Source organism: Odontesthes bonariensis, chromosome 6 (assembly GCF_027942865.1).
Source record: "Odontesthes bonariensis isolate fOdoBon6 chromosome 6, fOdoBon6.hap1, whole genome shotgun sequence".
Lineage (NCBI taxonomy): Eukaryota > Metazoa > Chordata > Actinopteri > Atheriniformes > Atherinopsidae > Odontesthes > Odontesthes bonariensis.
Window position 1 is genome coordinate 15,694,129 of NC_134511.1, and position 25,065 is coordinate 15,719,193.

General features: G+C 40.6%; 2 protein-coding genes across 3 annotated transcripts in view; one reads left to right on the top strand and one right to left on the bottom strand.

Moving 5' to 3' along the window:
• On the top strand, positions 1–21,252 carry ikbkb (inhibitor of nuclear factor kappa B kinase subunit beta). The gene is made up of 22 exons (XM_075467576.1): positions 1–185; positions 1,892–2,010; positions 5,278–5,372; positions 10,270–10,390; positions 11,230–11,299; positions 13,296–13,384; positions 14,725–14,814; positions 14,902–15,026; positions 15,630–15,737; positions 15,823–15,952; positions 16,095–16,289; positions 16,385–16,499; positions 16,636–16,759; positions 16,855–17,006; positions 17,205–17,266; positions 17,355–17,455; positions 17,559–17,608; positions 17,721–17,820; positions 18,262–18,409; positions 18,614–18,711; positions 19,183–19,276; positions 19,395–21,252. Exons 2-22 carry the CDS (start codon positions 1,903–1,905, stop codon positions 19,452–19,454), a joined length of 2,235 nt encoding a protein of 744 aa, XP_075323691.1. The 5' UTR covers positions 1–185; positions 1,892–1,902; the 3' UTR covers positions 19,455–21,252.
• Positions 20,105–25,065, bottom strand: part of vdac3 (voltage-dependent anion channel 3) — a 10,594-nt gene continuing 5,633 nt past the window's right edge. For both annotated transcript variants that reach the window (XM_075467579.1, XM_075467578.1), the window contains 7 exons: positions 24,790–24,839; positions 23,692–23,844; positions 23,537–23,589; positions 23,206–23,433; positions 22,958–23,108; positions 22,334–22,391; positions 20,105–22,238 (listed from right to left, as the gene is read on the bottom strand). In XM_075467579.1, coding sequence (XP_075323694.1) covers positions 22,147–22,238; positions 22,334–22,391; positions 22,958–23,108; positions 23,206–23,433; positions 23,537–23,589; positions 23,692–23,844; positions 24,790–24,839 — 785 coding nt within the window. In that variant the 3' untranslated portion in view covers positions 20,105–22,146. The remainder of the gene's footprint in view (positions 22,239–22,333; positions 22,392–22,957; positions 23,109–23,205; positions 23,434–23,536; positions 23,590–23,691; positions 23,845–24,789; positions 24,840–25,065) is intronic.

A 25,065-nucleotide genomic window follows, 5' to 3' on the forward strand; every position in this document is an offset into this window, starting at 1 on the left:
ATCTCATCAGGTTTACAGGAAATATGAGTATCAGGAAGTAGAAAGCTTTTTTGGAGATTTGTTGTGTCGCCAAAAGTTAGTACAGTAGCGTTAAACATTCCGCGCAGTTATAGAATCAAAACACGCAGAGTTTTAAAAAGAAAATCGCGCGTGAAAGTGAGTGAACGCTGCTTAGGAAGTCTAAGGTAGGACTTATCTGACTTAAGCGCTTGTCTGTATGATGATAAACTCCCAAACTTAGCTGTTGCGCGCTGTAATGGCTGGAAACGTAAAGCAAAGCGATGTTTGTGTCTTTGAATGTATAATTCAGCTATGAGCAGAGATCAGATCAGTATTGTGGTGTGGAGATCAGTCATGTAGAGTTTAAAGGTGAACGCAGGCTTTGAGGCATGCTGCTCCTCTGCACCATTGAATAGGCCTCATCATTAATCCTCTGCGGCCACTGTACATATTGTTGGTATTTGCTGGATACAGAAAAATCACTGTAGCAACTTATAAAGTGAACTCATTCGTGATGTGTGAGTTGCGGCGGCTGAAGCTCAGGAGGAAGAGCAGTCCCCCACCAATGGGAGGCTCGGTGGTTCCCCATGGGACCGGCTTCCTCGGGTTACTAGTCGAAGCGCACTGAACCCCACAATCATTAGCATTATTTGTAATCATCTTACATTATACAGGTGTCATTCTTGTTTTTAACCTTAAAGGGATAGCAAACTCATAAATATTGTTTAATTGACTTCTACATAAAGAGTGGTGTATAAGTATGGCTCATTAATTTAACTATTTGAAAGTAACATCTGCAGGCTGGAGACTGCATTTATAGTAAACACGTTAAATAGTTTAATTTCTTTCAGATGTGCAATGGTGTGCAAAATGTTCAAAATCCAAATACAAAATAGAATCAAATGATATTCACATTATCTTACAGTAAAATAAAGTTGTAATCAAAATTAAATACTTAAATAATAAATACAATACTTAAATAATTTTGCCCAATGGTGGCAGCAACCAACAGGAGGCATAAATTAACCTAGTATTAGTATTTTGTCAAAATTAAAAAAAAAATTCTGGTGTAATACAATTTCGTTTAAATTATTCAATGTTATTTTAATTTCATGTATATATTAACTTTTTTATCACAACGTCTCGGTGCTCTCTGGGGCCCCCTGGTGGCGTGGGGGCCCTAAGCGACCGCGTAGTTGGCATATGCCTTGGGCCGGCTCTGGGTTGGAAGCACGTTTGAGTTCTCTAGACGAGAAAAGCGCTGTACAAGAACCATTCGTGAATTTGGTCAGTGTCATTGCGTAACTGGAAAAAGCGCTGAGAGTTTTTCATGGGAACTACGCGCGTTATCGATACTGATAGTTCCACTTAAAGCATGCGTGTTCCAGAAAGCAACATTTGCCTATTTATGTCCCTCTTCCTTTCTTAAGAGTCTGAGTTGACCATAACAAAGTGTGTCTTGAATTGTATTATTTACACTTGTGCAGAGCTTTTCCTGTTATTTATTCATGTGCAGCCTTCAACATCCCTGTTTCCATTTAAGGTCACTGCCAGTTCTTCCTTTTTCTGACCTGCTTATTATCTATTTATTCCTCAAGTCAGGTGTCAAGGTGTCTTCTTGCTTGTTTTCTCCAGCTAATACAATCCAAAACTCCAAACTTATTCACATTATCAGTCAGTGGAGTAAATGTTTTGGTACTGGAACAAAGACTGAGATGTTCTAAATAGAATGATGATTGCCTCTTTTAATTGAGATGGCAGCCAGGCATTTTCTCTGGTACTATTCTCAGGCTATTCTCATTTTTGCCATATTTGTGTTGGTAAACATCCCAGAGCCCCTAAAGTCACTGTAACCTCAGTTTATTCTTGGTATTTATTATATAATGTGCAGGTGCGGAGAAAATGAATCGAGTCCCCCTGCAGCAGCAGACGCAGAGCTGTGGGTCCTGGGAGCTGAAGGAGCGGCTCGGCACCGGGGGCTTTGGAAATGTCACAAGATGGCAAAATAAGGTACACATTTTGCAAGCTTTAAACAAAGCTCCAACATGTTGTTTTATACTGTCTCCTGGGGGAAGTCTTTCTTGGGATTGTAAGAGGATACGATTGTAATCTTAATGGTGGTAAATGTCCCTGGAATGAGGATGTTTAAATAACAGATTGTTGCAATGAACATTTTAAGACCTTAGATAAAAGCCACCGCTGCTGGAGACATCAACACTGTCATCATCAATGCAAGTTCCCGTTTATATTACTCCACCGTTGCCAAATGCTTACACTGTGGAACTGTTGGGTTTCTCATATATATTTTGGTTGTTATAAATTGGCAGCATATACATTAAACTGAATATATGTCAAAGCAAGCTTTTTTTTCTAATAAAAACTGCCTTACAGTTGCAGAAAAGAAACTATCTCTCTTTAAAATTCAGTGTTTCCCTCCTTGAATAATTGAATAATTAGATGTTAACACTGAAATGACATGGTCTGCTTTCTAAACCATAGATCCACGATTGCACTTGAGATTGTTTTTCTATGGAGTCGGCCACCAGCTTTTGTGTCTTCACATCTCTCTAACTATGCTCCGTTAAATCTGCAGTAAATTTTGCTATCGGTAATGCCTCGCTGCAGTTTACGAATAATACATGCAGTATGTATCACTGAATGCTACAGAGAACGTCTCTCTGCTAACCTCTGGTGCCGTGAGGATGTTGGAGGATTTTTGTGTGTTATTATATCCAGATTTGTTTGCGAGAGAAGAGATAATGCAAGCAAAAAAATGGAACCTCACATCGTGTGTGTGTCTGCTCAAGTTTGACGCAGCGATGACTCAAGAAGGAATTTCAACTTCTCAGTTAAAAACTGATATGTATAGGTAGCCCATTTAGGTTTGTACCTGCGCTGCTTGAGAGATTAGAATGACATCAGTCCAGGAAGCATCTTTGTGTATTCAGTGCAATAGTTTTTATTGTAATGATGTCACTCTAAGTCACAGGATGACCACATTGTAGACTTACATCAACAGCTAGCAAGACGATATGGGAATATGGACATTCCCACTCAGTGGTACTTCCTCTTCCTTCCTTTACAGCTCTGCTTCAGTTTTATGTTACTCACCCTCAATTTCAAGGTAAACTAAGAGCTAGCTTTGAGCAGGATGGTGAGTCAAAATTTGGAGTTTGTATTCACTGCTTCCTTTGTGTCCCTTTGTGAGTTTGTGACCAGTTTATGACCATGTACAAAAATGTTGGGACATCGTGTAAAATACGAATAAAAACAGAATGCAGCGATTAACAGATTTCATAAGCCAATATTTTACTCACAACAGAGCATAGAAAACTAATTTTGAAAGTAAGACATTTTACTATTTCATGAAAGCTATCAGCTGATCATGAATTTGATGACAGTAAGAGGTCTCAGAAAAGTTTGGACAGATCCATGTTTACCTCTGTGTTGCATCCGTTCTTCTTTTGACATCAGTCTGTAAAACTGGGAACTGAGGAGACCAGTAGCTGGACCTTTGGGAGAGGAATATCCTCCCATTCTTTGTCTGATATAAGATTCTAGCAGCTCAACAGCCCCCAGGTCTTCTTTGTCATATTTTGCATTTGATGATGTGCCAAATGTTTTCAGTCGGTGAAAGATCTAGACTGCAGGCAGGCCAGTCCAGCACCCGGACTATTCAACTACAAAAGCCGTGTCGTCATGACATATGCAGTATGCAGTATAACAAAGTCTGACTGAAATATGCTAAAAGCATGCTTGTGTTTTCATTAATCATGCACAAAATAGGATACCTGTGATTTTTGTAGTAAATTGTGTGTTGGTCTCTCAGACTTAGTGTGCTTCTGTAGAGAGTTGTTAACTGTAATGGGAGATGATTCTTCTGACCAGGTAATATATGTACTGTTTTGCTACAGTCCACCATGCCAAAACGTACTGTACCATGCAATGGAAAAGCACCAGCTACCAGTTACATAGGTACTAATACACCTACCATACCTTCAGAGATATAGGCTAATAACAAGCCGGATGGTCCCTCCTTGATTTAGGAGGGAAAGGAAAAACACTTAACTAAGGAGCGCTCAATAGGTACCACTGCTGCTGCGATGAATAAACTTCCTCACTAGAAACTTCCCTGTCTTCCTGCATCAGTGACAATACTGTGAGTTATAACTGGACCACATTATGGGAAGCAGTATGGTACCCTTTCCTTGATGAGAAACAGGTATTAAAATGGACCTGTGCTGGTGGTTATTTTTGGAAAGTGGATAATGTGTCATTTGGGTTTGATGCTTTGAAGAAAAAGTTGGTACCAAGTGTTTGAGCCCAACTATGAATCCTGGTTTAAAAGGTTACTTTAAACCCCCTTTAAATGATGCTTTGCAATCTGTTTTGTATTATATTTAGTCATTTAGCAGACAAATTTAGCCAAAGTGACTTACAAGTAAGGAAACAACATTCAGTGAAACCTTGGTCTATACATTGGTCCCTAAATCAATGTACACTGCTGTCAATCTATGTAAATGACAGAGTATAAGAAGAACAAGTGCAAAAGTGCAAGTAGGTTAGGTGTGTAAGGGTGTTAAAGGTGTTGTTAGGGGAGGGGTTTTCTAAAGAGATGAGTCTGTAGCGAGCTTTAGTATTTTGAATCTATTTTGGGTAGCCAGTGGAGTTCGCTGAGTAATGTGTTCCTGCTGGAAGAGCACTTCAGCAGTCACGGAGGGAGATCATCGTGGCTTGTACCAAGAACTGGGTGGCATACTGAGTCGGATACAACCACATTTTTCTTTTGTTGTAGCGTGCAAAGCAACACGATTGAGAGACAGATGCAAAATGGTCAAAGAAGGACAACTGGCCATCAGTCGTTCCATTCATATTTCTTGCACTTTTTTTGAGATAATTGATGAGGCAGTTTTTTGCTTGTGTTGTGTTGAATGGAACGATGAACTCGAATGACCTTAAGGTATCCTCGTATCAATGCTTCAGGGAGCATCCTCAATGAAATTCAGAAAATTGTTTAGGAATCATGGTAAATAATTAATTTTAATCACTGATTCTTCATTCTGATTACCCCTGAAAGCCCACACCAGTGGAATTTATATTATTTATAATTTACTCAGGAGGTCAAACTGATCAAGCAGAGCAGAGTGACATATAAAGAAAATACCAAATTAGAGTGAAAGGAAAATCTAAAAAATTAAAAGGTCGATTGTTTAGTCAAAATAAATGTAAATTGGTGTAAATCCTGTGAGAGAAACTTGTGTGTGTGTGTGCTTTCAGGACACAGAGGAGCAGATTGCTATAAAGCAGTGTCGGCAGGAGCTGTGCGAGAGGAACAAAGAACGATGGTGTCTGGAGATCCAGATCATGAAGAGGTCAGTTTTACTTTCACTCCATCTGTAACGGAGTTGCTCTTTGGCAAAAATGTTATCCCTTCATCAGGACCACATGTAATGACTGCTTGCATGCAGTCACTCCCCTGGGTGGAGGGAGGAGACCTGTTTTAGACACGCCTCAAATAATGTGCAGAGATAGTCTTAACTTTAGGATCCAGTTCCCACGTATTCAAAGATGAAATCACATGATTCCCTACACTGGTCAGTGCTAACATGCAAATGGTATCTGGCCTAATAACTGTCTGTAAATTGAAATTAAAATGAAAATAAGCGCAAAGCAAGAACGTAAGAAGCATAATTAGATGTCTCACATCACCTACGGCTTAATCTATGTTACATCTAACGCGCCTTCATTATATCACCACCTGTGGTGAGCGCAGGATTAATCCCCTCAAATTCCTGCTGAGAGAAAGCAATAATAAAGGCCTCCTACATCGGCCCTTACTCTGTTACCATCAGAGCTCTCAAAGTGCAGCGAAAAGTGTGATCTGCGAAATAAGATAATACAGCACCAGAACTCCCTCCAAACAGAAACTGCTCGTGAGATCGTCTGTCATTTCACCGCAGACTGTGAGTTCAGTTAAATCATGTTGACATCATATGATCATGCATCGATGAAGAGAATAGGTTTGTTTTATCTTGTCGGTCATTATTTTAGCCGTACAGGTGAACAGACGTGAGCACATTTTTTTTTCCTGTCCCTCAAGAGGAATTTCCCCCAAAATAAGCAGGAAGTGATAAAAAGCATATTTCTTAACTGTTTTGTTTGTTTTTTGTCTAACCATGGCTTGTTGCTTAAAGCAATACTATGTAACATTTCTACCTTAAAATAACAGTTTGAAAAAAATTGTGCAGCTAGAATGAGTTTTATATTACGATTGGCCTGTCTCCTATGCCCTTCGGGGGTCTGAGTTGGAATAACTGCGCTATGTAACTTTGCTGGACCGGCCCGGGAGCTGAGCGGAAGTACTTCGACTTGCTTTCTGGCACACCTACCGCAAAAACAAATAGACCCCTCTCACGCTCCCAGGTATAAGGCTAAGCTAGCGCAACATTGTCTGTACGATCATCATGGCAGAGGCACCGAAGAAACAGAAGAAGACGTTGACTGATGAAGCAAGGAAGAGAAAGAGATTTACGACAGTGTCTTAACCGTCCATTACCTCCAAGCCTGTAGGGGGAGCTCCATAATGGGCTTTTTGAGAAGTTACATAGTATTGCTTTAAGTTTCTGTCCCCACTTGTAAAAATCTTGAGAAGTCTCTTTTCCTGCTCTCGATGCATTAGTTTTTAACTCTGCTGAAGAAATTAGTAATTCCCCCCCCCATTTCTTTTTCTACCAAAACTCTGATGCTCTTAGGGTGCTTCTTTGGCTCATGAGACTTGTTTTGGTTTGACATATTGTGACTCAACGCGGTATATTCCATGACACGTTTGGTGCTAATGGGTTTTTTTGGCTTTTAAGTGCCCATCTGTTTCACAAGTTTTCTTAAAAACAAAGACTAAATTTGGATCCCCAAATAGTAAAAAAATCATAAATTAGATAATTAGTCCAGAGGGAATGTTTGGGTTATTTTGGCCACTTTGGTTATTTCTAGCAGCATAATGACCCGCCTCCTCGTTTTGCCCCTGCTTGGGCTAGCATTTGATTTCCACACACATCTGTGGACGGTTTGGTTTTCCAGTGTCAGGTCACACCAATAGAATACCAGCCTATGTAGGTTGTGCTTGTTTGTGAGATGTGAGGTGTGTGTGTTTTGTTATTTGATGGTGCAAACATTAGTATAAAACACTTCTTTTTTTTTAATCCCTCTTTAACAAGTGTGTTGTTCTCAGACAGACATGGTCACAACCACAATCCCGTGCACCCACGCTTGAACAACCACAGGGCCGGGGACAATGCAACCTACTATTATATTATTACAGCTACTTAACACTGACTATGTTTTTTAGTTATGATGTGCTTAAAGAGCTTGTTTTGAGTTATTTTTTCATTTGCTAACAGATTTAGACTCTAAAAATATTTGTCCCACAATCTCTGCCATTCAGTTTCCATCCAATCTTTACAACAGTTTTCAGACACATTTTGTCACGATTTTGTCATTTTTCCTCATCAACTTACACACAACTATCAACACTGGCAGAACAAATTCAGGTTCAGGTGCTGTTTTTTTTTTTTTTCCTTGATTAATATCCAAATATAAATAATTCAGCTTACATATTAAAGTATTTCGGCCCTTCAGCACTCTAATAAAGCACCTTTTGCAGTAGTGGAAACCTCAAGTTTTCTTGGAACTTGTCCTACAAACTTAGCACATCTTTTCTTTGGAAGCTTGAAGCTTAACCTCATTGGAATGGGGCGCGTTGGTGAGCAGCCATTTCCTGGTTTCTCAGAGTTATTAAGTTCAGGTCGTATCTCTGACTGGGTCGCTCCACGACTTAAAATACCTCTCTGTTTAAAGTCAATGCCCCCCCCAGGCTGAGATGCTGAGTACTCAGTCAAGATTTCTCTGGACTTTTCTGCATCTGTATTTCCCTCGATTAGTCTTAGTCCTAAAGCTCATTTCTCAGAAAAACACAAGTTTCGAAACAATGTCTGGCTGTACAGATGCTATTAATGAGGTTATGCTCAGTGTCTGGTTCCTCATCCACATGCCGTTAGAAAGTGAGGCCAAATAGTTCTTCGGAAATGCTTTTTTCATCAAATCAGAGGACTTTGTTTCTCATCTGAGAGGCTTTTGTATAATTACAAGGTTTTCATGTGTCTTTTGATGAGAAATGGCATCAGTCTGACCACTTCACCACAAAGCACTGATTGGTGGACCGATGGTCGCCTAACTGCAAGCTTCTCCCTTCTCCACAAAAAAAACTCTGGATGTCATCAATAGTGATCATTTTCTTATTAGTTATCTCCTGACCAGTAACCGTCGTCCCTGATTACCCTGTTAATCCGGGCAGGACGGAAGTATACAGGTGGTTTCAAAGGTCTTCCATTTCAGAACGATGGTGGCTGCTGCTTTGGTCATCCTAAAGTGCCACTGAAATGTTATTTTATCCTTCCTTCAAACTTTCTGTAAACCGCTAATTTAGTTCACTTCTGCTGGACTCCAGTCACGTTGGAGGAGCATCTCAACAGGTAATGGTAGGGTGCACCAGAGCAGAGCCACAAAATATCATTACAAAGAGTCAGAGCGGTTACTGATCCTCTTTCTAGTTGTTCAGCTGATTTAATAAACACTGCAAAAACTTGATTTTGCTTTGTCACTGTGGATAATTTTTTATAGAATGATTTTAAAATGAGATCACTCAATATTGAGTTTGAGAAACTGTGGAAGTCTTGAACAGATCGCAAAACTTTCAGAATACACATCATGACTACACATCTTCGGGTGTTAGATTTGTTTTCTTATTCCTTATTTAACCAAACGCCCATAGTTCTGCAGAACAAGAGCACGTTTATGACTGCTAATGATTAAACACCGGCTCACGATTCCTTTGATGATGGATCGGCATGATGGTAACAGAGTTAGTCATTTTCCTGCAACAGCTGGTATCTCTTTGGGTTTGTTATCTTTGTATTCTCCTTTGCTTTTTTAACTGCAAGACACATTGTTTCAGTCAGTTTTGAAACAGGAAAGAATGAGAGGGAGAGGAGAAAAGTAAAACATAAAGGTCAGAAATCTGGCTGTGCACGGTGTATTAGGATGAGTTATATAATCAGTTGTTTTTTTTCAAGGAATTTTGAAAGTAGTTTGGGTAAATTTGCTGTACGATGCTATGGAGAAGAAATGCAAACGTATAGTGTGTATAGATGATAAGATGAACAGACTTTGAAAACAGATAAATGTATTTTGGTGCCCAGAACACTGATTGGGTTTAAATATCCATTTAAATTTATTTTTTTTCGTGTAACTGGGTGATCTTTTATCTCCAGCCTTCTGCAACATATCAGGAAAAATCAACTCTTTTTTTTTTTTTTTTTCCCTTGTCGTGTCCAGCATTATGGCAGCAGAATTGTAACCTGAATACCGTTTATGCTAAACACATTTGCTATGCCAAGGGAAGCTTTATGAATGTAAAGCTCCCCTTGATGCCCATCAACTCCTCATTTTTATATATTTATTTGTTACAATATTTAACATGATATGATAATAGTGCCGAACCGGACCGGGGGACAGAGAGAGAGGGAGAGCGAAGAAGAGAAACAAGGAACAGAAACATGAAGAGACAAACATAAAAAACAATGAAAAATCAGACAACCAGCTGCTACACCTGTAAAAACAAAACTGAAGACGATTCACGGCTTTTGTGGGGAATCCAGCCTTAGAAGCACCAGGAGCACCTGTAAGCAGACAAGCAGAGAACAAACACACAAACAAACAAACAAAAAAACACAAGCAGCAGCAATCTCATATAATATACAGGTGACCTTAAACCACAGGACAGCACAACAACTGCTTAGTGAGCATGCTACTGGGCTAATGAATGTGTGTGTGTGTGTGTGTGTGTGTGTGTGTGTGTGTGTGTGTGTGTGCATGAACATGCAATACACATAGATGGTCCCACATAATAACCATACTTAAATATCAGTGTATAGTGTCACAATCCCCCCCTCCAGCAATCAGAAGCAGGCCGAGAGGGCCCCCAGACCCAGGCCAAAATCAACTCTAATGTGAGCTTCACATTGTTAATCGACATGTGTGAGAGAAGTGGCAAATCGGCGTGGCTTCATTTTAGGGGTCCTACACCAAAAAAAAATAAAAAATTGTTAACTGCTGGTCTAGATTTTGTCAACACGTCAGTTTCGATGCAAAGGAAAACTAAAATATACAGTACTTCTGCTTTTGACTAATGTTTTTTGGTCATTTCTGACTCAGGCTGAATCATGTTAACGTGGTCGCCGCTCGAGAAGTTCCTGAGGGGATGCAGAAAATGGTGGCAATCAACGATCTGCCACTGCTGGCCATGGAGTACTGTCAGGGTGGTGACCTGAGAAAGGTAAATGCTTGGGTGTGTGCACGGACATACTATGTGGTTTAGCTCACCAGATTACAGCCCATAGACCTTTGTGTTTAAAAGGTGAATCACAATGAAATAACATGGAATGGTAATCCTGGTTGAACGGCTTTTCATGACTCTTTCTTCGCAAAGCTTTGCTGTGAGTGTTCATATCGGGGTCAGGAATTGGAAAACAGAGGTGCATAAAATGGTTCTACCTCGTCTATTTTTGTGTTGTTTTCTCTGTTAAGTCTGAGTTGTTGGACCTAGCAGCCAGGCAGTTGTTTGATGTTCATTCTTGTGGATAAATGTGGTGCAGATTTTAGTTTTAAACCAACTTAGTGTGCAGCCTTAGGGCAGCAGTCAAAGGAAAATGCCATCCACTGCAAACCACAGTATCATAAAAATGTAAATGCATCACACGTGGTTGAAAACTGAGCAGGCGAGTTGGGGGCAGATGCAGCGTTTAATGGGCACTACTCCGAGAAAACTGCTACATCCTGTTTTGTTCAGCTACAACTTTCCATTTGTCAGATGCTTTACATGTAGTGTTTTAAGTCAAACTAAATATTTACAGCCTGTACAATGATTTCTGTGAATTACAAAATTACTTTATTTTTTTGCCTTGTGAAAAAGGTTTGGTGCCTCAGTTTGCACTTTATAGTTTGTCTGATCCCTGTAAACATGTCCAGCTAATGGACTGAAAGTAGCTGCTTTAGAGAGGAGCCAAAGAGGAGAAAAAATACTATTTAACTCTTTCCTGTATTGTCCACTTGTGCTGCTTTCTTCCAATGAATTATGTTACTCAGATCTTGACTGTGTGTTTATGCTCTCTTCAGTATCTCAACCTCATGGACAACTGCTGTGGAATGAGGGAGGGCTCCGTTTTGATTCTATTACAAGATATTTGTGAGTATTTTTTTCACTCCCTAGCGTTAAAGTGTTCATTTTTGACTATTTTATCATTTCAAATCATGCGTGTGAGAATAATGGATTTATTGAGTGATGGAGTGAGCTGGCAGAGGGATAGGTTTCCTGTAGTAAGGGGGGAAAAGTCCTGATGAGGAGTATCATGATGTCATCAGTGACCTGAAACTCCTGCCTGTTAGTCACCACGGCGAGAGCTCCCACTCATACCGAGGTTTGCGTCAACAAACTCACGCTGTCGCAAGCATTGTGTACTACCACAAACAACATGCACCATATGCCTCTCGCAGTATAAAAAAGTTTTAGAGAGGCAACATATGTTATGAATCGTAACATATCGAGTGAAGGGTTGAGATAAACACATACACAAACACGCCCGTGTGCGCACACACATATACAGACTGACAGAAACTCCTTTTCCTGTGCCAAGTTAGTGGACATTTCCTGATAATGACTGATCCCCTTTAAACTGCCCTATTAGTGTAGGGCAGCAACACGGGCATGTACTGTACATCCACACCCATTAACTCACTCATGCACACACTCATATTCAGGTATATAAATAGTCTTTTCCAGCACACACACCACTCACCCTTTGACGCACAAGTAAGGTGACCTCAGAGTTTCATTCGGAATTTGAGAGAAAACCTGCTAGACTTTAACTTCAGCTAAATTATATTAAAAACTGCGTGTGTACACAACTCCTTTGGTTCTCAAAACAGGCTCAGACTTCTGGCAGTTAAACTCTCCGCATGGTTGCAGTGAAATAGAAGTGTGTACCATAGACTGCACATAATCAAAGGAGATGGCTATGAGGACTGAAATGCGAGGCCAAATAGAAAGCGCTTTAATGTGCAATACCACTTATAGCCACGGCGGGCTCCAAAACATCCCAGGCACAAATTACACCCATTAAAAAAGCTTCAACCTCTGTCATGGAATACTATATCAAAATGTTTTCCCCACAAGTCATGAGCAAGGTTCATCTTATTAGTGTGTTGGTTGTTCTTCTGAATAGAATTGTGTAAATAAGTACATATTAGGCATTAAAGTTGCTGTCCAATCGTGTTTCAAGTACCACTCTAAAACTCCGCCCTTCCAAAACAGTCCAAAAAACCCAAATTGGGTGACATCATGGTAACTATGTCCATTTCATGCATCCAGCTCACAGCAGGTTGTTTAACAGACTGATGGCTGTGTGCATCAGCATTCTGTATCTGCTTAGAAGTGAAACGCATCTGAGGCTTTTGACGTTAACGGGCAGTGAAGAAGCCTGAAACCAAATTATAGACAAAAATAACATGGTGGAGCTCGATAAGCAAGACCTGGTGCGTCTTTGGATACCGTATTCTCATTCTAAGGTAATAAAATCACAACAGTTCTTATTTTCAGGTGATCTCAGCCATATGAGAGTTGATTTATGACTATATGTGACATTTCTGTCAACAAATGACTTTAACTGTTACACACTGGGACGTTAAGTTAACCTGTGCAGAGTGAACTTTCTGGATATTGGCTGTAGACACTCGTAATGATGTCATATACATAGGAGAAGACAAGACCTAGTTTTTTTTATCACTTAAAACTCCTTGTTTGTATTTATTATGAGCACATATGCTTTCACTAGATAAGATACTTGAAATGACATAATAGTCCCAACCCGGCCCATAAGGCAATATATAAACCAAATCTTTATAACCAAAGGATAACGTTATGAAGGAATGTGAAACATCAGTAAATCAGTAGTGTAAGATTTGGATGGGAATGAAGATGAGAACATCCGATTTGTCCGTAAGAGCAGAGTTTGTGTCATTTGTCTTTCAGCTGAATCCCTATTTCAGTTAGTTTTAACTAATGTGAGCTATATTCATTTGTCAAATAACATATCATTGTTCTCAAATGTCCACCCAAATGTCATTGTGCCGTAACTTTATCAATTTAAATTCATGCAACTCTAATTTCTTTTTCTGTCACTTAGCTTTGGCTCTGACCTACCTACATAACAAGAGGATCATCCACAGAGACCTGAAACCAGAAAACATTGTGTTGCAGCAAGGGGAGAAGAGAGTGAGTTAAAGACCCAGTGAAATACAAATACACCCAAACCACAGCAAAGAGGCTTTTTGCCTATATTGTCTGTGGGTTATGAGAAATAAGTGAAGGAGACTCTCTCACATCCACATGTTTACCCCTTCACTGCTTAGTTAATGTGGAAAACTGTGAACTTAAAACTGCAGTTTGCTGTGACCTTTTGTGTTGCCAAAAAGAGCATTAAACATCTGCAGCTCATCCAGAACGCTGCTGCTCGAGTTTTAACCCGGACTAAGAGATCTGAACACATCACACCAGTTTTAAAATCTTTACTCTGGCTTCCAGTCAGTCACAGAATAGATTTTAAAAGCCTGCTGATGGTTTACAAATTCCAGAACGGTTTAGGCCCAAAATACGTCTGTGATATGTTCAGAGAATATAAACCCAGCAGAGCTCTTAGATCCAAGGACTCAGGTCAGCTGGTCCAGTCCAGAGTCCAGACTAAACATGGAGAAGCAGCATTTAGCTGTTATGCTGCAAACAAGTGGAACAAACTGCCAGTGGAGATTAAACTTTCACCAAATGAAGACATTTTTAAATCCAGGTTAAAAACATTTCTGTTCTCATGTGTCTATGCATGAAATCTGCACGCTATCTTTTAACTTATCTGGACTGTTGCTTGTTTTTAAATTATTTTATTTGTTTCTCTTTATATTCTTTTATGTATTTTTAATGCTTCTTCCACTATGTGAAGCACTTTGAATAGTTTTGTACATGAAATGTGCTATACAAATAAATTTGATTTGATTTGAATTGCGCTCGCTTAATCATGTCCATCATGCTTGACGCCGCATGTCAAACTCCAGCCTGCCAAAGGACGCAGGAAAGTGGAGAATGTCATTTAACCGAGGGCAGACCATTAAGAGGTTATATTCATTTTTATGCACACGCTGGTGAGTTTATAGGAAACTGAGCCAAGCGAAATTTATTTTAGGTCAAGTTTATAGTTTTTCAAAAACACTTGTTTTTCTCTTGCATACAAGAAAAACAGTAAATCCAAGATATTGCACATGCTTCACGGTTCATGAGTTTGGAGGTTGGTGGTTTTTCAGACAGAAGTTGTGTTAAGATATTAAAAAAAACTAAAGCAAAAAGCCGTGTGGCTTGGCTCTGTTGAAGGGTAACAAAATCTGCCAAAACATATAAAACCTAGCTATTTAACGTGTTTTCTTTTCTTTATTTACTCCACCATCAGCTTGTTTTTCAATATTTCTCCTAGATGTCTGCATTCTCCTGTAAGTTGTGTATTTGTAACAATTGAAATAGATTTACCTATTAATGTCTCTTTTTTTCTTTGCTCTCTCTGATAATCTCAGTTGATCCACAAGATTATAGATCTCGGCTATGCTAAAGAGTTGGACCAGACCAGCCTTTGCACATCCTTTGTGGGAACACTGCAGTACTTAGTAAGTGATTACAGTGAACACATTTACGCCCAACTTCTTCTCCACGCTGTGGACTTTAACTGCTGTGTTTCATTTCTCTTCTTTCAGGCTCCAGAGCTCATAGAGAGACAGAAGTACACGGTTGCTGTGGACTACTGGAGCTTCGGCACTTTGGTGTTCGAGTGTATCACAGGATTTCGCCCTTTCTTACCAACCTGGCAACCGGTTCCCTGGTAGAGCAACTAACAGCCTCATTCACCTCATTCTCATACAGCGAAGTGATTTAAACACACAGCACATTTGTTTCTATTAAACATTTGCCAGTGATACTTTTACCACAGTTTAAGGGTTTAGTATAATTGCTCAAAGTCAACCCGACCAGAATAACAGCTGCCCACATATCAAAAAGTCTAAAGACATTTTTTTCTCCAAAACTAGATTTCCACAACTTCACATCTTTTTTATCCCCCCATGGCTGTGACTACAGTCATAACTTTAGAAGCTGAAAAATTATGTTTTCTTATGTCAAGCAACGATACGCTTTATTGCAAGTAAATGTTATTATTTGAACAGAAGGAACATGTCAATAAAAAAGAGTTGCTAGTGAATAGCAGGATATGTGGGCTGTGCCAACATCAATGCCCCTTGTTCCCCACGAATACAATGAATGATGTAAAGCTCAAGGGGTGTCTGATTTACTCAGAGGAAAAATACAAGGTCAAAATATCAGGTCAACATTTACCACAATCAAAATGAGTTGAAAATAAAAGAATTAATTGTACACTTGTGAAAAATGAAAAAGTTTCTTCTTTTATGACCCACCTGTGTCTCTTTAGGCATAACAAAGTCAGGCTGAAGCAGGACGATCATATCGTTGTCTATGAAGACCTCTCAGGACAAATCCGCTTCTCCAAACATCTGCCCCTGTCCAACAACCTCAACAGGTGACTTTATGTGCAGACAAACACATATACACACAGATGAAAGTATTCATTATCTTACTCTAACGCGGTAACTGTCGTTTGGCAGTTTTTTGCTAGAGAAGATGGAGAAGTGGCTGCAGCTGATGTTAAAGTGGTCCGCGCAGGAGAGGGGCAAAGACAGCAGCACTACACCCAGTGACTGCTTCTCCCAGCTGGAGCTCATTCTGCAGCTCAAGGTATTTTAAGAAATAACCGTGTAGACTCACTCTGAGGCTTTAGTTAAAGGCAACCCTTTGACCCTTTCAAGTTTGATGGAATTTTAGGGATTAGTGCATCCTTTTTTTTTATCATGTCCTTTCCCTGCCTCTGTCCTTTCAGCTGGTTCATGTCCTGAACATGATGTCTGCTACGATCTTGACTTACTCCGTCGCAGATGATGAGACCGTGGGCAACCTGCAGCTGAGAATAGAGAAAGACACCAACATCCCAGCAGCCAATCAGGAGCTTCTGCTCGAGGCGGGGTTAGCCTTGGAGCCTCACGCACTGGCCACTCAGTGCGCCGTAGATTACACTGTAATACTGTCAAACACACACACTGTTCACTCTAACCTTTCACCAAATACTAAACTTCTGAACCTCATAGCGCTTTTGATATTTGGTGTTTGTAGGAGGTAGATGGGCGACGAACAGACCTGCCTCTGGTCTTCCTGTTTGATCGCTCTTCCTGCACTTATGAACCTCAGTTTGCTCCCCGACCTCTGCCTGAAAACATCCGATTTGTCCGTAAGTGCAGAGTTTGTGTCATTTGTCTTCCAGCTGAATCCCTATTTCAGTTAGTTTTAACTAATGTGAGCTGTATTCATTTGTCAAATAAAGTGTAAATAATAGTAAACATCCTTTTCTTATGTCTTTGCCACAGAATCTGACCCCAAGCACGTCCTGGCCTACAGCCCTCTGAGGAGGACTTGTGGGCAGGCGTGGCACACTATCCGGTCCCTGAAGGAAAACTGGCAAAGACTGCAGCAGGGGCAGAAAGCGGCCATGTAGGACAAACAATACACCAGTGCTTATACAAACCTCCACATACACATGCATCTGTTTGCAGAAATAAATACATATCTATTCTTCCTTCTTCCAGCATGAGCCTGCTGAGACACAACTCCTCACTGTCCAGACAGAAGAATGAGATGGTGTCCATGCACCAGAGACTCACAGCCAAGCTGGACTTCTTCAACACCAGCCTCCACATAGACATGGACAAATACCAAGAGCAGACAGCCACAGGGATCGGTACATGTTGCAAAAGCTGGTGGATTGCAGTGTTTACACCACAGACACGAGAGCTGCATTTAATCTGTCTGGCAACCCATTCTGAGCTAAATAAATGATGTATTCTACCTCGGGAGAAACTGATTTATCCAGACTTTTCTGTCTAGAGCAGCACAGTTTGCCTCTGTTTGATGACTGACGTTCTTTTACATTTTGTAGCATCAGACAAACTTCTGGGTGTGTGGAGGGAGATGGAGCAAACTGCTGTCAGCTGTGGCCAGGTAGGCTTGAGCGTGTTTCAGTGTGTGTGGAAGGAGTTTTTCCCCCTCCTTTAAAAAAGGTTTAAAAAAAACCTGTGTGGGTGTCTAGGCCAAGGTGAGTGAACTGGAGGAGGAGATGATGCAGCTGCAGCCAGACATAGTTGATGTGCAGAGGCAGCCGTGGAGGAGCGGTGAGGCCTTGGACACACTGTAAGTCTGTACCAAACTTGACCGTAAAAAAAAAGTTTTAAAAAAACAGAACCAACTGTCATTTGAGCGTGGACTCTGCTTACTTCCCCTCTTTGATCCTCAGTGAAGGAAAAGCCATGGAGCTGTTCCGCAAACTCAGAGAGAAACCCAGAGGTTTGGACGTTACCACGCATCGGCTCACGTCTTATTTAACACACGCCGCGGTGTCTGCATGTGAAAATAAACCTTCTTTGTCATTTTCCTTCCTTTAACTTCCCCTGCTCAGACCAGAGGTGTTCCGGAGACAGTCAGGAGTTGGTGCGTCTGGTGGTTCAGGCCGTGCAGTTCTACGAGAAGAAGCTCAGAGATTTCTACACACACCTCAGGTACATATCCACAAAACTATCAAATATATAACGGCTTCTGAAAACAATTCCATTTACCAGGAAAATATAAATATAAAACTAATTATTTTGAAAGGAAATATTTTCATTTCTTTTATGTTTTTGTAGATCAGAGTTGGGGTTAGTAAGGTTCCTACTTCATTAGAGATTGTACCCTAGACATGATTCATTAGATTTTTACAGATAAAGAATACATGAGGGTATTTGTCAGCCTAGTATGTACAACATATAGTTCTGAGAAGATGTCTTATCACACAGAAGAAGTGAAAACACTGCTGGCTGCGTGTGCAAGCTCGAACATTTAAAACACTTCCTATCAGTAAAAAATGCGATGATGCTCAGATAATCCGCTGGAGCAGACCTTCCTGTTCGTATTCTTGGGAACTCCCAAAAGAAATTCTGTTTTTTGTCTTTGCTATGCAGTAAGACCGCAGTGTGCCGTCAGCGTGTGATGGAGCTGCTGCCCAAGGTGGATGGTGTGGTCCAGAAGATGGCTGAGAGCGAACAAGTCCTGATGGGTCTGCAGGAGAGGCGACAGAAGGAGCTGTGGAACCTGCTCAAAGTGGCCTGTGTGAGTTTGTGTTCTCCCAGGAGGCCTGTTAACAGGAATAAACCATATAGCACGATATTCCTTATTGCCACATAGAGTTTGAATATCGGCTCAAAAACTGCAAACACCCTGTCAATAAGATAGCACCAACATTTTGCTTTGTCGCAGCTGCAGTAGACTGTGTGAACTAACCCACATTAAAGTGCATTGCCATGTCTTGCACAGAGTAAAGTTCGCAGCCCAGTGAGTGGGAGTCCTGATGGATTACGAACCCCTTCATCGGTGCCGCCGCTGTTGACCCCCAGACACAGCTTACAGCAGTTGTGAGTAACCTTAAACACATGCATATATTCACCCACAGGGGTTTGTGTTTACACAAATATTTCCAACAGGGCGAGACCTATTTTTCCAAAAAGATTATGCAAAAACTACTTTTGATAAGTTATCTGGACGTGGATTTCTTCATTTAACATAGCGTCTTGGCCTTGGCTGAGGATGCACTCTCCGAATGCTTTTTCAGTTTGGTAATGCTATTGAGGACTAAAGAAAATCATCTTGACTTGATATTGCACATACCCAAACAATGTTGCTCATAACTTTTCACAGTTGTGGGGGTGTTGCTTCATATATTCGAAATCTCCCACAAACGTAGCCTTTATATTTTACACCGATGGTGTCCAGCTTTCTTTAAAGACAGCGTCACAGAATCTTTCAGAGGATACCGATGCTCATTCTGATAAACTTGTCAAAGCCACGAGTAACAGCTGCACGAATCTCTCTGGGTGTGTCTGCAGTGACGAGTCCCTTGTGGAAGAGAGCAGGACATTTGAGAGTCGACTCCAGAGTTTGCTGCATGACACCATCCAGGAATCAGAGAGCGACATAGGGGTAGGTGAACACTTACACTCATCATGCTGTGTATGGTGTGGTCAAATGCAGATTTTTTTCCCCCTGAACTTTATGAGCTGATTTTTTTTTTCAAAACCGCTCCCTTTTTTTCTCCTAGATGTTGAGGGAGTGGACGTGGCTGCAGGGAGACCAGAATTTCTCCAGTGACCTCTCCTGAGCTGGGTTTCACTCTTTGCTTACATGTGGTATTCTACTACCTCTGTGTGGATGGGATGTTGAATTACATGGGGATGTGTTTGCAGCTGTTCTGCCTGATAAATGTGAATAGAGCTTTAGCTGCCGGCACATATTCTCTTTGTGATATTTCAGACTCCAGTCTGACTTTTTAAAAGATAATTCATTCCAACCTGAAGTGCACTTGAAGCTAATTATATTTCTGATTGGTTATCGTCAGGGAGATTCAGCAGATGTACAATCTTTTCTCTTTAATGTTCTGGAGAAATTACATTTGTTTTAGGCAGATCAGCCATTCCACAAGTGGTTTTGTATTATCAATAAAACCCCAGGTAGACCCTTCCTTTATGCAATCCTGCAGTCTGGAGGTTATGGGAGATACTTGCACCACTCTTTTAAACAGTATGTATGAATGGCAAGTTTTATCCTTAAATGTAATTACAATTAGACAAATGTAAATAATTTCGTACTGAAATGTATGGAGATGTTTGGTGGGCTTAGGAAACCACAGGTTTTGAAGACTTGTGTGCAGTCAAACAAATAAGACATCTGCCCTGATCTGTGTTTTACTTACAGTATTTGGACACTTATTGTTTTATTGCAATGTTGGTTAAAGTCAAGACAATTTCCAAATGACATGGTCAATTTTTTATTTTAGATGTTCAAATAAAAGCAAAAAGGAGACGCATACTTCCAGACGTCCACAGGACTGTGTGCAGCATCAAATGACAGAGAAAGAACAGATGACACAACAAAGAGCCTTGAAGGGCCTTGTGCTTTAAATGTCACACAGCAACAAATAAAAGACCCATGTGTTCTTTTTTCCTTATCTTAGCTGTATAAAAGAAATACTCAAGTCACTTTTACATTTGGTAGAAGTGACTCTAAGCTATCATTTTGGGTATTCTTGTTCAAATTGAAGGAAGGATTTAGGTAGTACAGTCCTGTAATGTGTAGAATCATCTTTGTCACAGGCTCAAATGGAATTGGACAGATTAGCATTGTCATAAATAAAATGTTCATTTCTAATAATCTGAGGGCATAACTAAAACATATCAATGTCCAAGATTTCTTTAATTTGGAGACATCTAGCTCCTGAATAACTGCATGAATGAGATCATTTTGTAAATACACTGTGATTAAATGGAAAGCAGACACAAGCGGAAGAACATTTGTAAAATACAGTGTTCTTAAACCCACAAGGTAAGATTTTTGTTTCTAGGTTGGCTATATGTTGAGATGATGACAAAGCATGATTTATGGTCTAAACCACAATGGAATTAGAAACATTTGATAGAGCAAATGAAAAAATATTCAGATGTATGGACTTTAAGGAAAGTGTGAAGAGCTGGAAATCTGTCTGAGCTAACATTTTAATAGTAATAATCTACTTTACCTCCATGACAGATACACCAATTCACTATTGTATGTATGTGTCATAATTTTGCTTCTAAACTGCCCCTCCTGTTCTGATCTTAACCCCGCTGGTGGTACTGCGTATGGATCGTACAAAGTTTTTACATATTGTCACGTTTCTGTGTCATCCTGTTGTTTATTGTGCACAGACTTTTCCCTGTTGGAAGATTTTAATAACGTCGGAAAGGAATGTTCCTCTCATTATTTGTAAAACAAATTATAATTTTGTACGTTGTCATGGTTTTTAATAGCACTGAAAATGGTGTTTTCTAAGATTAATATCCATTTTTTTGGGAGCGAGAGCACTGGTTTTGTCCCTCCGCTGTGTCATGTCATTCCAAATAAAAAGACACATAAGCCAACAAGATTATTGTGTTTGACATTCTTTATTCTATTTACTGAATAACATTATTTTGAGGTCCTATTTTTAGACTTAACGTTCCTATACAAAGCACAGCACGGACATGAAATGTAGTGATAAAGGCTGAACAGGTATAGGACATAAACCTGACAAGACAAAGAGGTGGCACAGAGATCCAAATTGCAATCGGCCCTTTTCCACCAAAGAAGACCTGAAAAAATAGATTTTTAGGCAACCGATAGTTCACAGTTTGTAACTGTGTTATTGAGGTCAAGTGGTGAAATCAAAGTAAATCAGACTGAGAAACGGGATCTCTAATCTGCTGAACTCTCTTCAGCCTCTTTTGCATCTGTTACCAATCACCGTCTCAATATGACAATGAAAAGTAAAAAAAAACAAAAACCTTCCCTCCAGGCTTAAAAGCATGCAACAAAACCACAACATACCAAAACAAGCATCCCCTAATAATCATACCAACGTCAAAAATCCAGTTGAGCACACAGTCAAAATAAAAAGGAGCTTCAAAGCACTTTTCTGACAGAACAGATAGGTCTGAGGTACATTAAAATGCACTCTATTCAGTCAAGTAGCACATTAAAAGATAATTCATTTATCTTGTTGTATTCTTCTGGAGGAGCATCAAAGGAGAGTTGTGGGCGCTATGCATTATATAAAATTCTTCTATAAGTCTTCATTTAGTGAACATTTAGGTCTTGGAGACTGTTTCAGGGTTAAGGCCAAAGAATGTGTGAGTGTGTGTGTGTGTATATATGTGTGTTGTGGGACTGAGAGGGAAAATGTGTTTATGCATCACTGGGTGAACCTTTGTGGTTTCTTCACATTTGGGATATTTCTTCTTCTTCTATGTTGCTTTCCTCTCTTCTTGTCTGCCAAATCTTTATGCCTCCAGCTCGAAGCCCATGCCGACTTTGTGTCCGCCGCCGTTCATACTCTTCCCGTCAATCATAGCCGAGAGGGTGAGTTTCACTCCTGCGGGTGCGAGCGTCAAGAGTGTGAGTCAAGAAAACCATAGTGACATGCTGCTGTTGTTACAGAAAACAGTTTTAAAGAGTCAGTCAGCTAACCTGGCCTGAGGGTTTGTGTGTATCCAACTCCAACCAGGCAGGCGTTGTTAACCTTTGTCTGTGAGGAGAAACAAAACGTCACAAACAGGCAAAATAATAATCAGCCAGTCGATGGAAGCTGGGTTTAATCAGTTATATACAGTATGTGCAACAGCTTCAGGTCACAGAGCAGGTAGATGATGTATGAAATTTCATACATTTCTTTTATATTAGCTCTTAATATTTTCAGATATACTTGTTTTTTACACAAACAGCCATCATTTCATATGAAATACTTCAACAACAGTTTAATGAATGGCCATAAAACATAAAATTTTTACTTTTCTATAAGCAGGCTGACATAATGTGGTGTGAGAGGTTGTCTTAATATTTTAGTACAGATTTAAATCCCCCCAGGGGATAAATAGGGATAACTTTGGTAATACTCTGACTTACTCTTTAGCATCATCATCATCAGGTCAAACCTTCATTTAGATTATCATCATTGCTTATGAGAGTTTTTAATCAGCCTCTTGTGTGTTAAGTGCTCACTTGGACAAATGCTAACATACCAAGACAGTAATTCTGATGGTGAGCATGATAAACAGCATTAGCATTTTCACGTTGTTTTAAATGAGCTCTTACAGACAGGGTGGCATCCTTATCCAGCTGGTATTTGGCTCCAATTCCAAAGCGGGTGTTGTTGCTGCCAGCCGTCCAGGCCAGGTGGACCGCTGTCTCCAAGTTGCAGTTCACTTTTTGGTAAATGGAGCCGGCAAACTCTGAACCGTCATTGCTGAAATACAGCACCGAAACAGGATGTGTGAACTGAGAAAAGTACCGGATAAAAGCTTTCATTTTGTATTTCACTGCACTGGGATGTAGAGACTCACACGTTGGTGTGAAGCTGGAAGTCACCAGCCTTGTATCCAAGGGCAAAGTTGTTCTGAGTCAGTTTAGACTTGGCAGTGTCGAAAGCCAGCTGGTAGCCAGCCAGCCAGCCCTCGTAGCCCAGCACAGCAGCTGCGTGGACAGTGGGACCAGCCATGTCGAAGTCCAGGTCACAGCCCACATTCATGTGGTCCCGCTTGTAGCCCGTCTTCAGTTTGGCACTCTTCTTGCTAAAGAATTAGAGAGGAATGCTGCATTACAAATAAGCTATCATTACACATCTGTATAGATCAACTGAACAACTGCAGATCTGCTGAAGAGGATTCCTCTTACCCAGTGTTGGGCACAAATGATGTGTCCAGACCGAGTTTTAAGCCTTTAGCCAGCTACAGACAGACAAGGAGCACAGACGATGAGCTAACATCAAACCTGGGTTCAAGTATAACATTGTATCGTATTTTGAAAGTGCTAAAAACATTTGAGTCAACCTGGTCCTCCATGGTGATTTCTGTGGAGAGAGTGTTGTCTGTATTCCATTTCTGATTGAAGTTGATCCCCAGATCGCTCACTTTGTACTTGGTCTCCAGGTGGCCCCCCGACTTCCCTGTGTCTGTGTTGTTGGAGCCAGAAGTGGCAAACTCCTGCAGAACAAAAACGGATGCAGTAATCAGGAGGCGGAGTTGCAAAAATGATGTGGAGCTGGAAGCAGAAAGGCACAGTTGAGTGCAGATACAGCAACGAGATGCAGAGGTGGTAAGAATGCATACAAAGGATAGGGTGGGGGGCGGGCTTTTCCTCTGCCACACAATCCCTCTCAGGTTTGTATGGCTCATTGCGTCAAGGGAGAACTATTTAACACGAGTTGGGAAAGGACAACTGAAAGTATTGGCAGGACTGTGAGGGAGAGGTCGGTTGTGAGCGTATTTAGGGATGAGTGCTGTTACGGCTGCCATGGGGGGAAAAGGTGTCACGCAGGTGAGCCACCGCTGCAAAGGAAAACTCTGCAGAAAGCCTGCACACACCACTGGCTTACCCTGCAGTGATCCTGTGTTTAATCATCACATATGCACACACACTCTCACTCCTTACCATCTGATAGAAGAGTCCAAAGAGGAAGCAGAGAAAAAAAAGAAGAGACAGAAGAAGTTATGGAGAACCACGTAGTATGGATGCAAGTATTTGTCTTCTCACTGGAAAAAATGACAGCAGCGCTGCAGAAAGCGGAAGTTAACAGACAGGGGAGACGCTTTTGTTTTTATGTGTTTTCTCCCCAATGAGGAATGAGTTTTGTGGCAAGGACAGAAGTCTGTGTGCAAGTGCTCATTTATGGTTTTGCTGCGGAAAAAGGTTCATAGCAACACAAACGCTAAAGCCAAAACTGAATACTTTGTCAAACTTCTTCCGGTGTTATTACTATATCTTGCTTTATGGACTAAAGTTAAACGAAACCCCTGCAGACTTTGTGTGTTGTACACGAACTGCAAACACGTGAGTCAGTCATTTGACCTACACAAGACGGCTTAGATAGAGAGGCAGTGAAATTGACATTGAAACTTAACAGGCTCACAGACAACAGTGGTACTTACAACGCCATTCTGAGACTTGGTCTTGACGTCCAGCTTCAGAACTCCATAGCCTAGAGAGATGAGAATTCAGGGACTTAAAAAAAGAAATCTACAAACAAAGGCTGGAGAAATAACATCCTGGTGCAGCACTGCATGGCTGTAAAAGCAGCAGCAAAAATAAACAGCAGCGAAACCAAGTGAACAACATGTTCTTTAATGTGAGTCCTGCATCAACACAGACGCTTCTTTCCAAACAGCTGCCGTGAAATAACAACATCAGAGCAACAGTTACATACA

Excerpts from the sequence above, each read along its gene's own strand:
- ikbkb (XM_075467576.1), top strand. The coding sequence starts at position 1,903 with ATGAATCGAGTCCCCCTGCAGCAGCAGACGCAGAGCTGTGGGTCCTGG. Across the intron at positions 15,738-15,822 it reads CTGTCCAACAACCTCAACAG|TTTTTTGCTAGAGAAGATGG; the intron begins GTGACTTTATGT and ends GTCGTTTGGCAG. Across the intron at positions 15,953-16,094 it reads AGCTCATTCTGCAGCTCAAG|CTGGTTCATGTCCTGAACAT; the intron begins GTATTTTAAGAA and ends CTGTCCTTTCAG.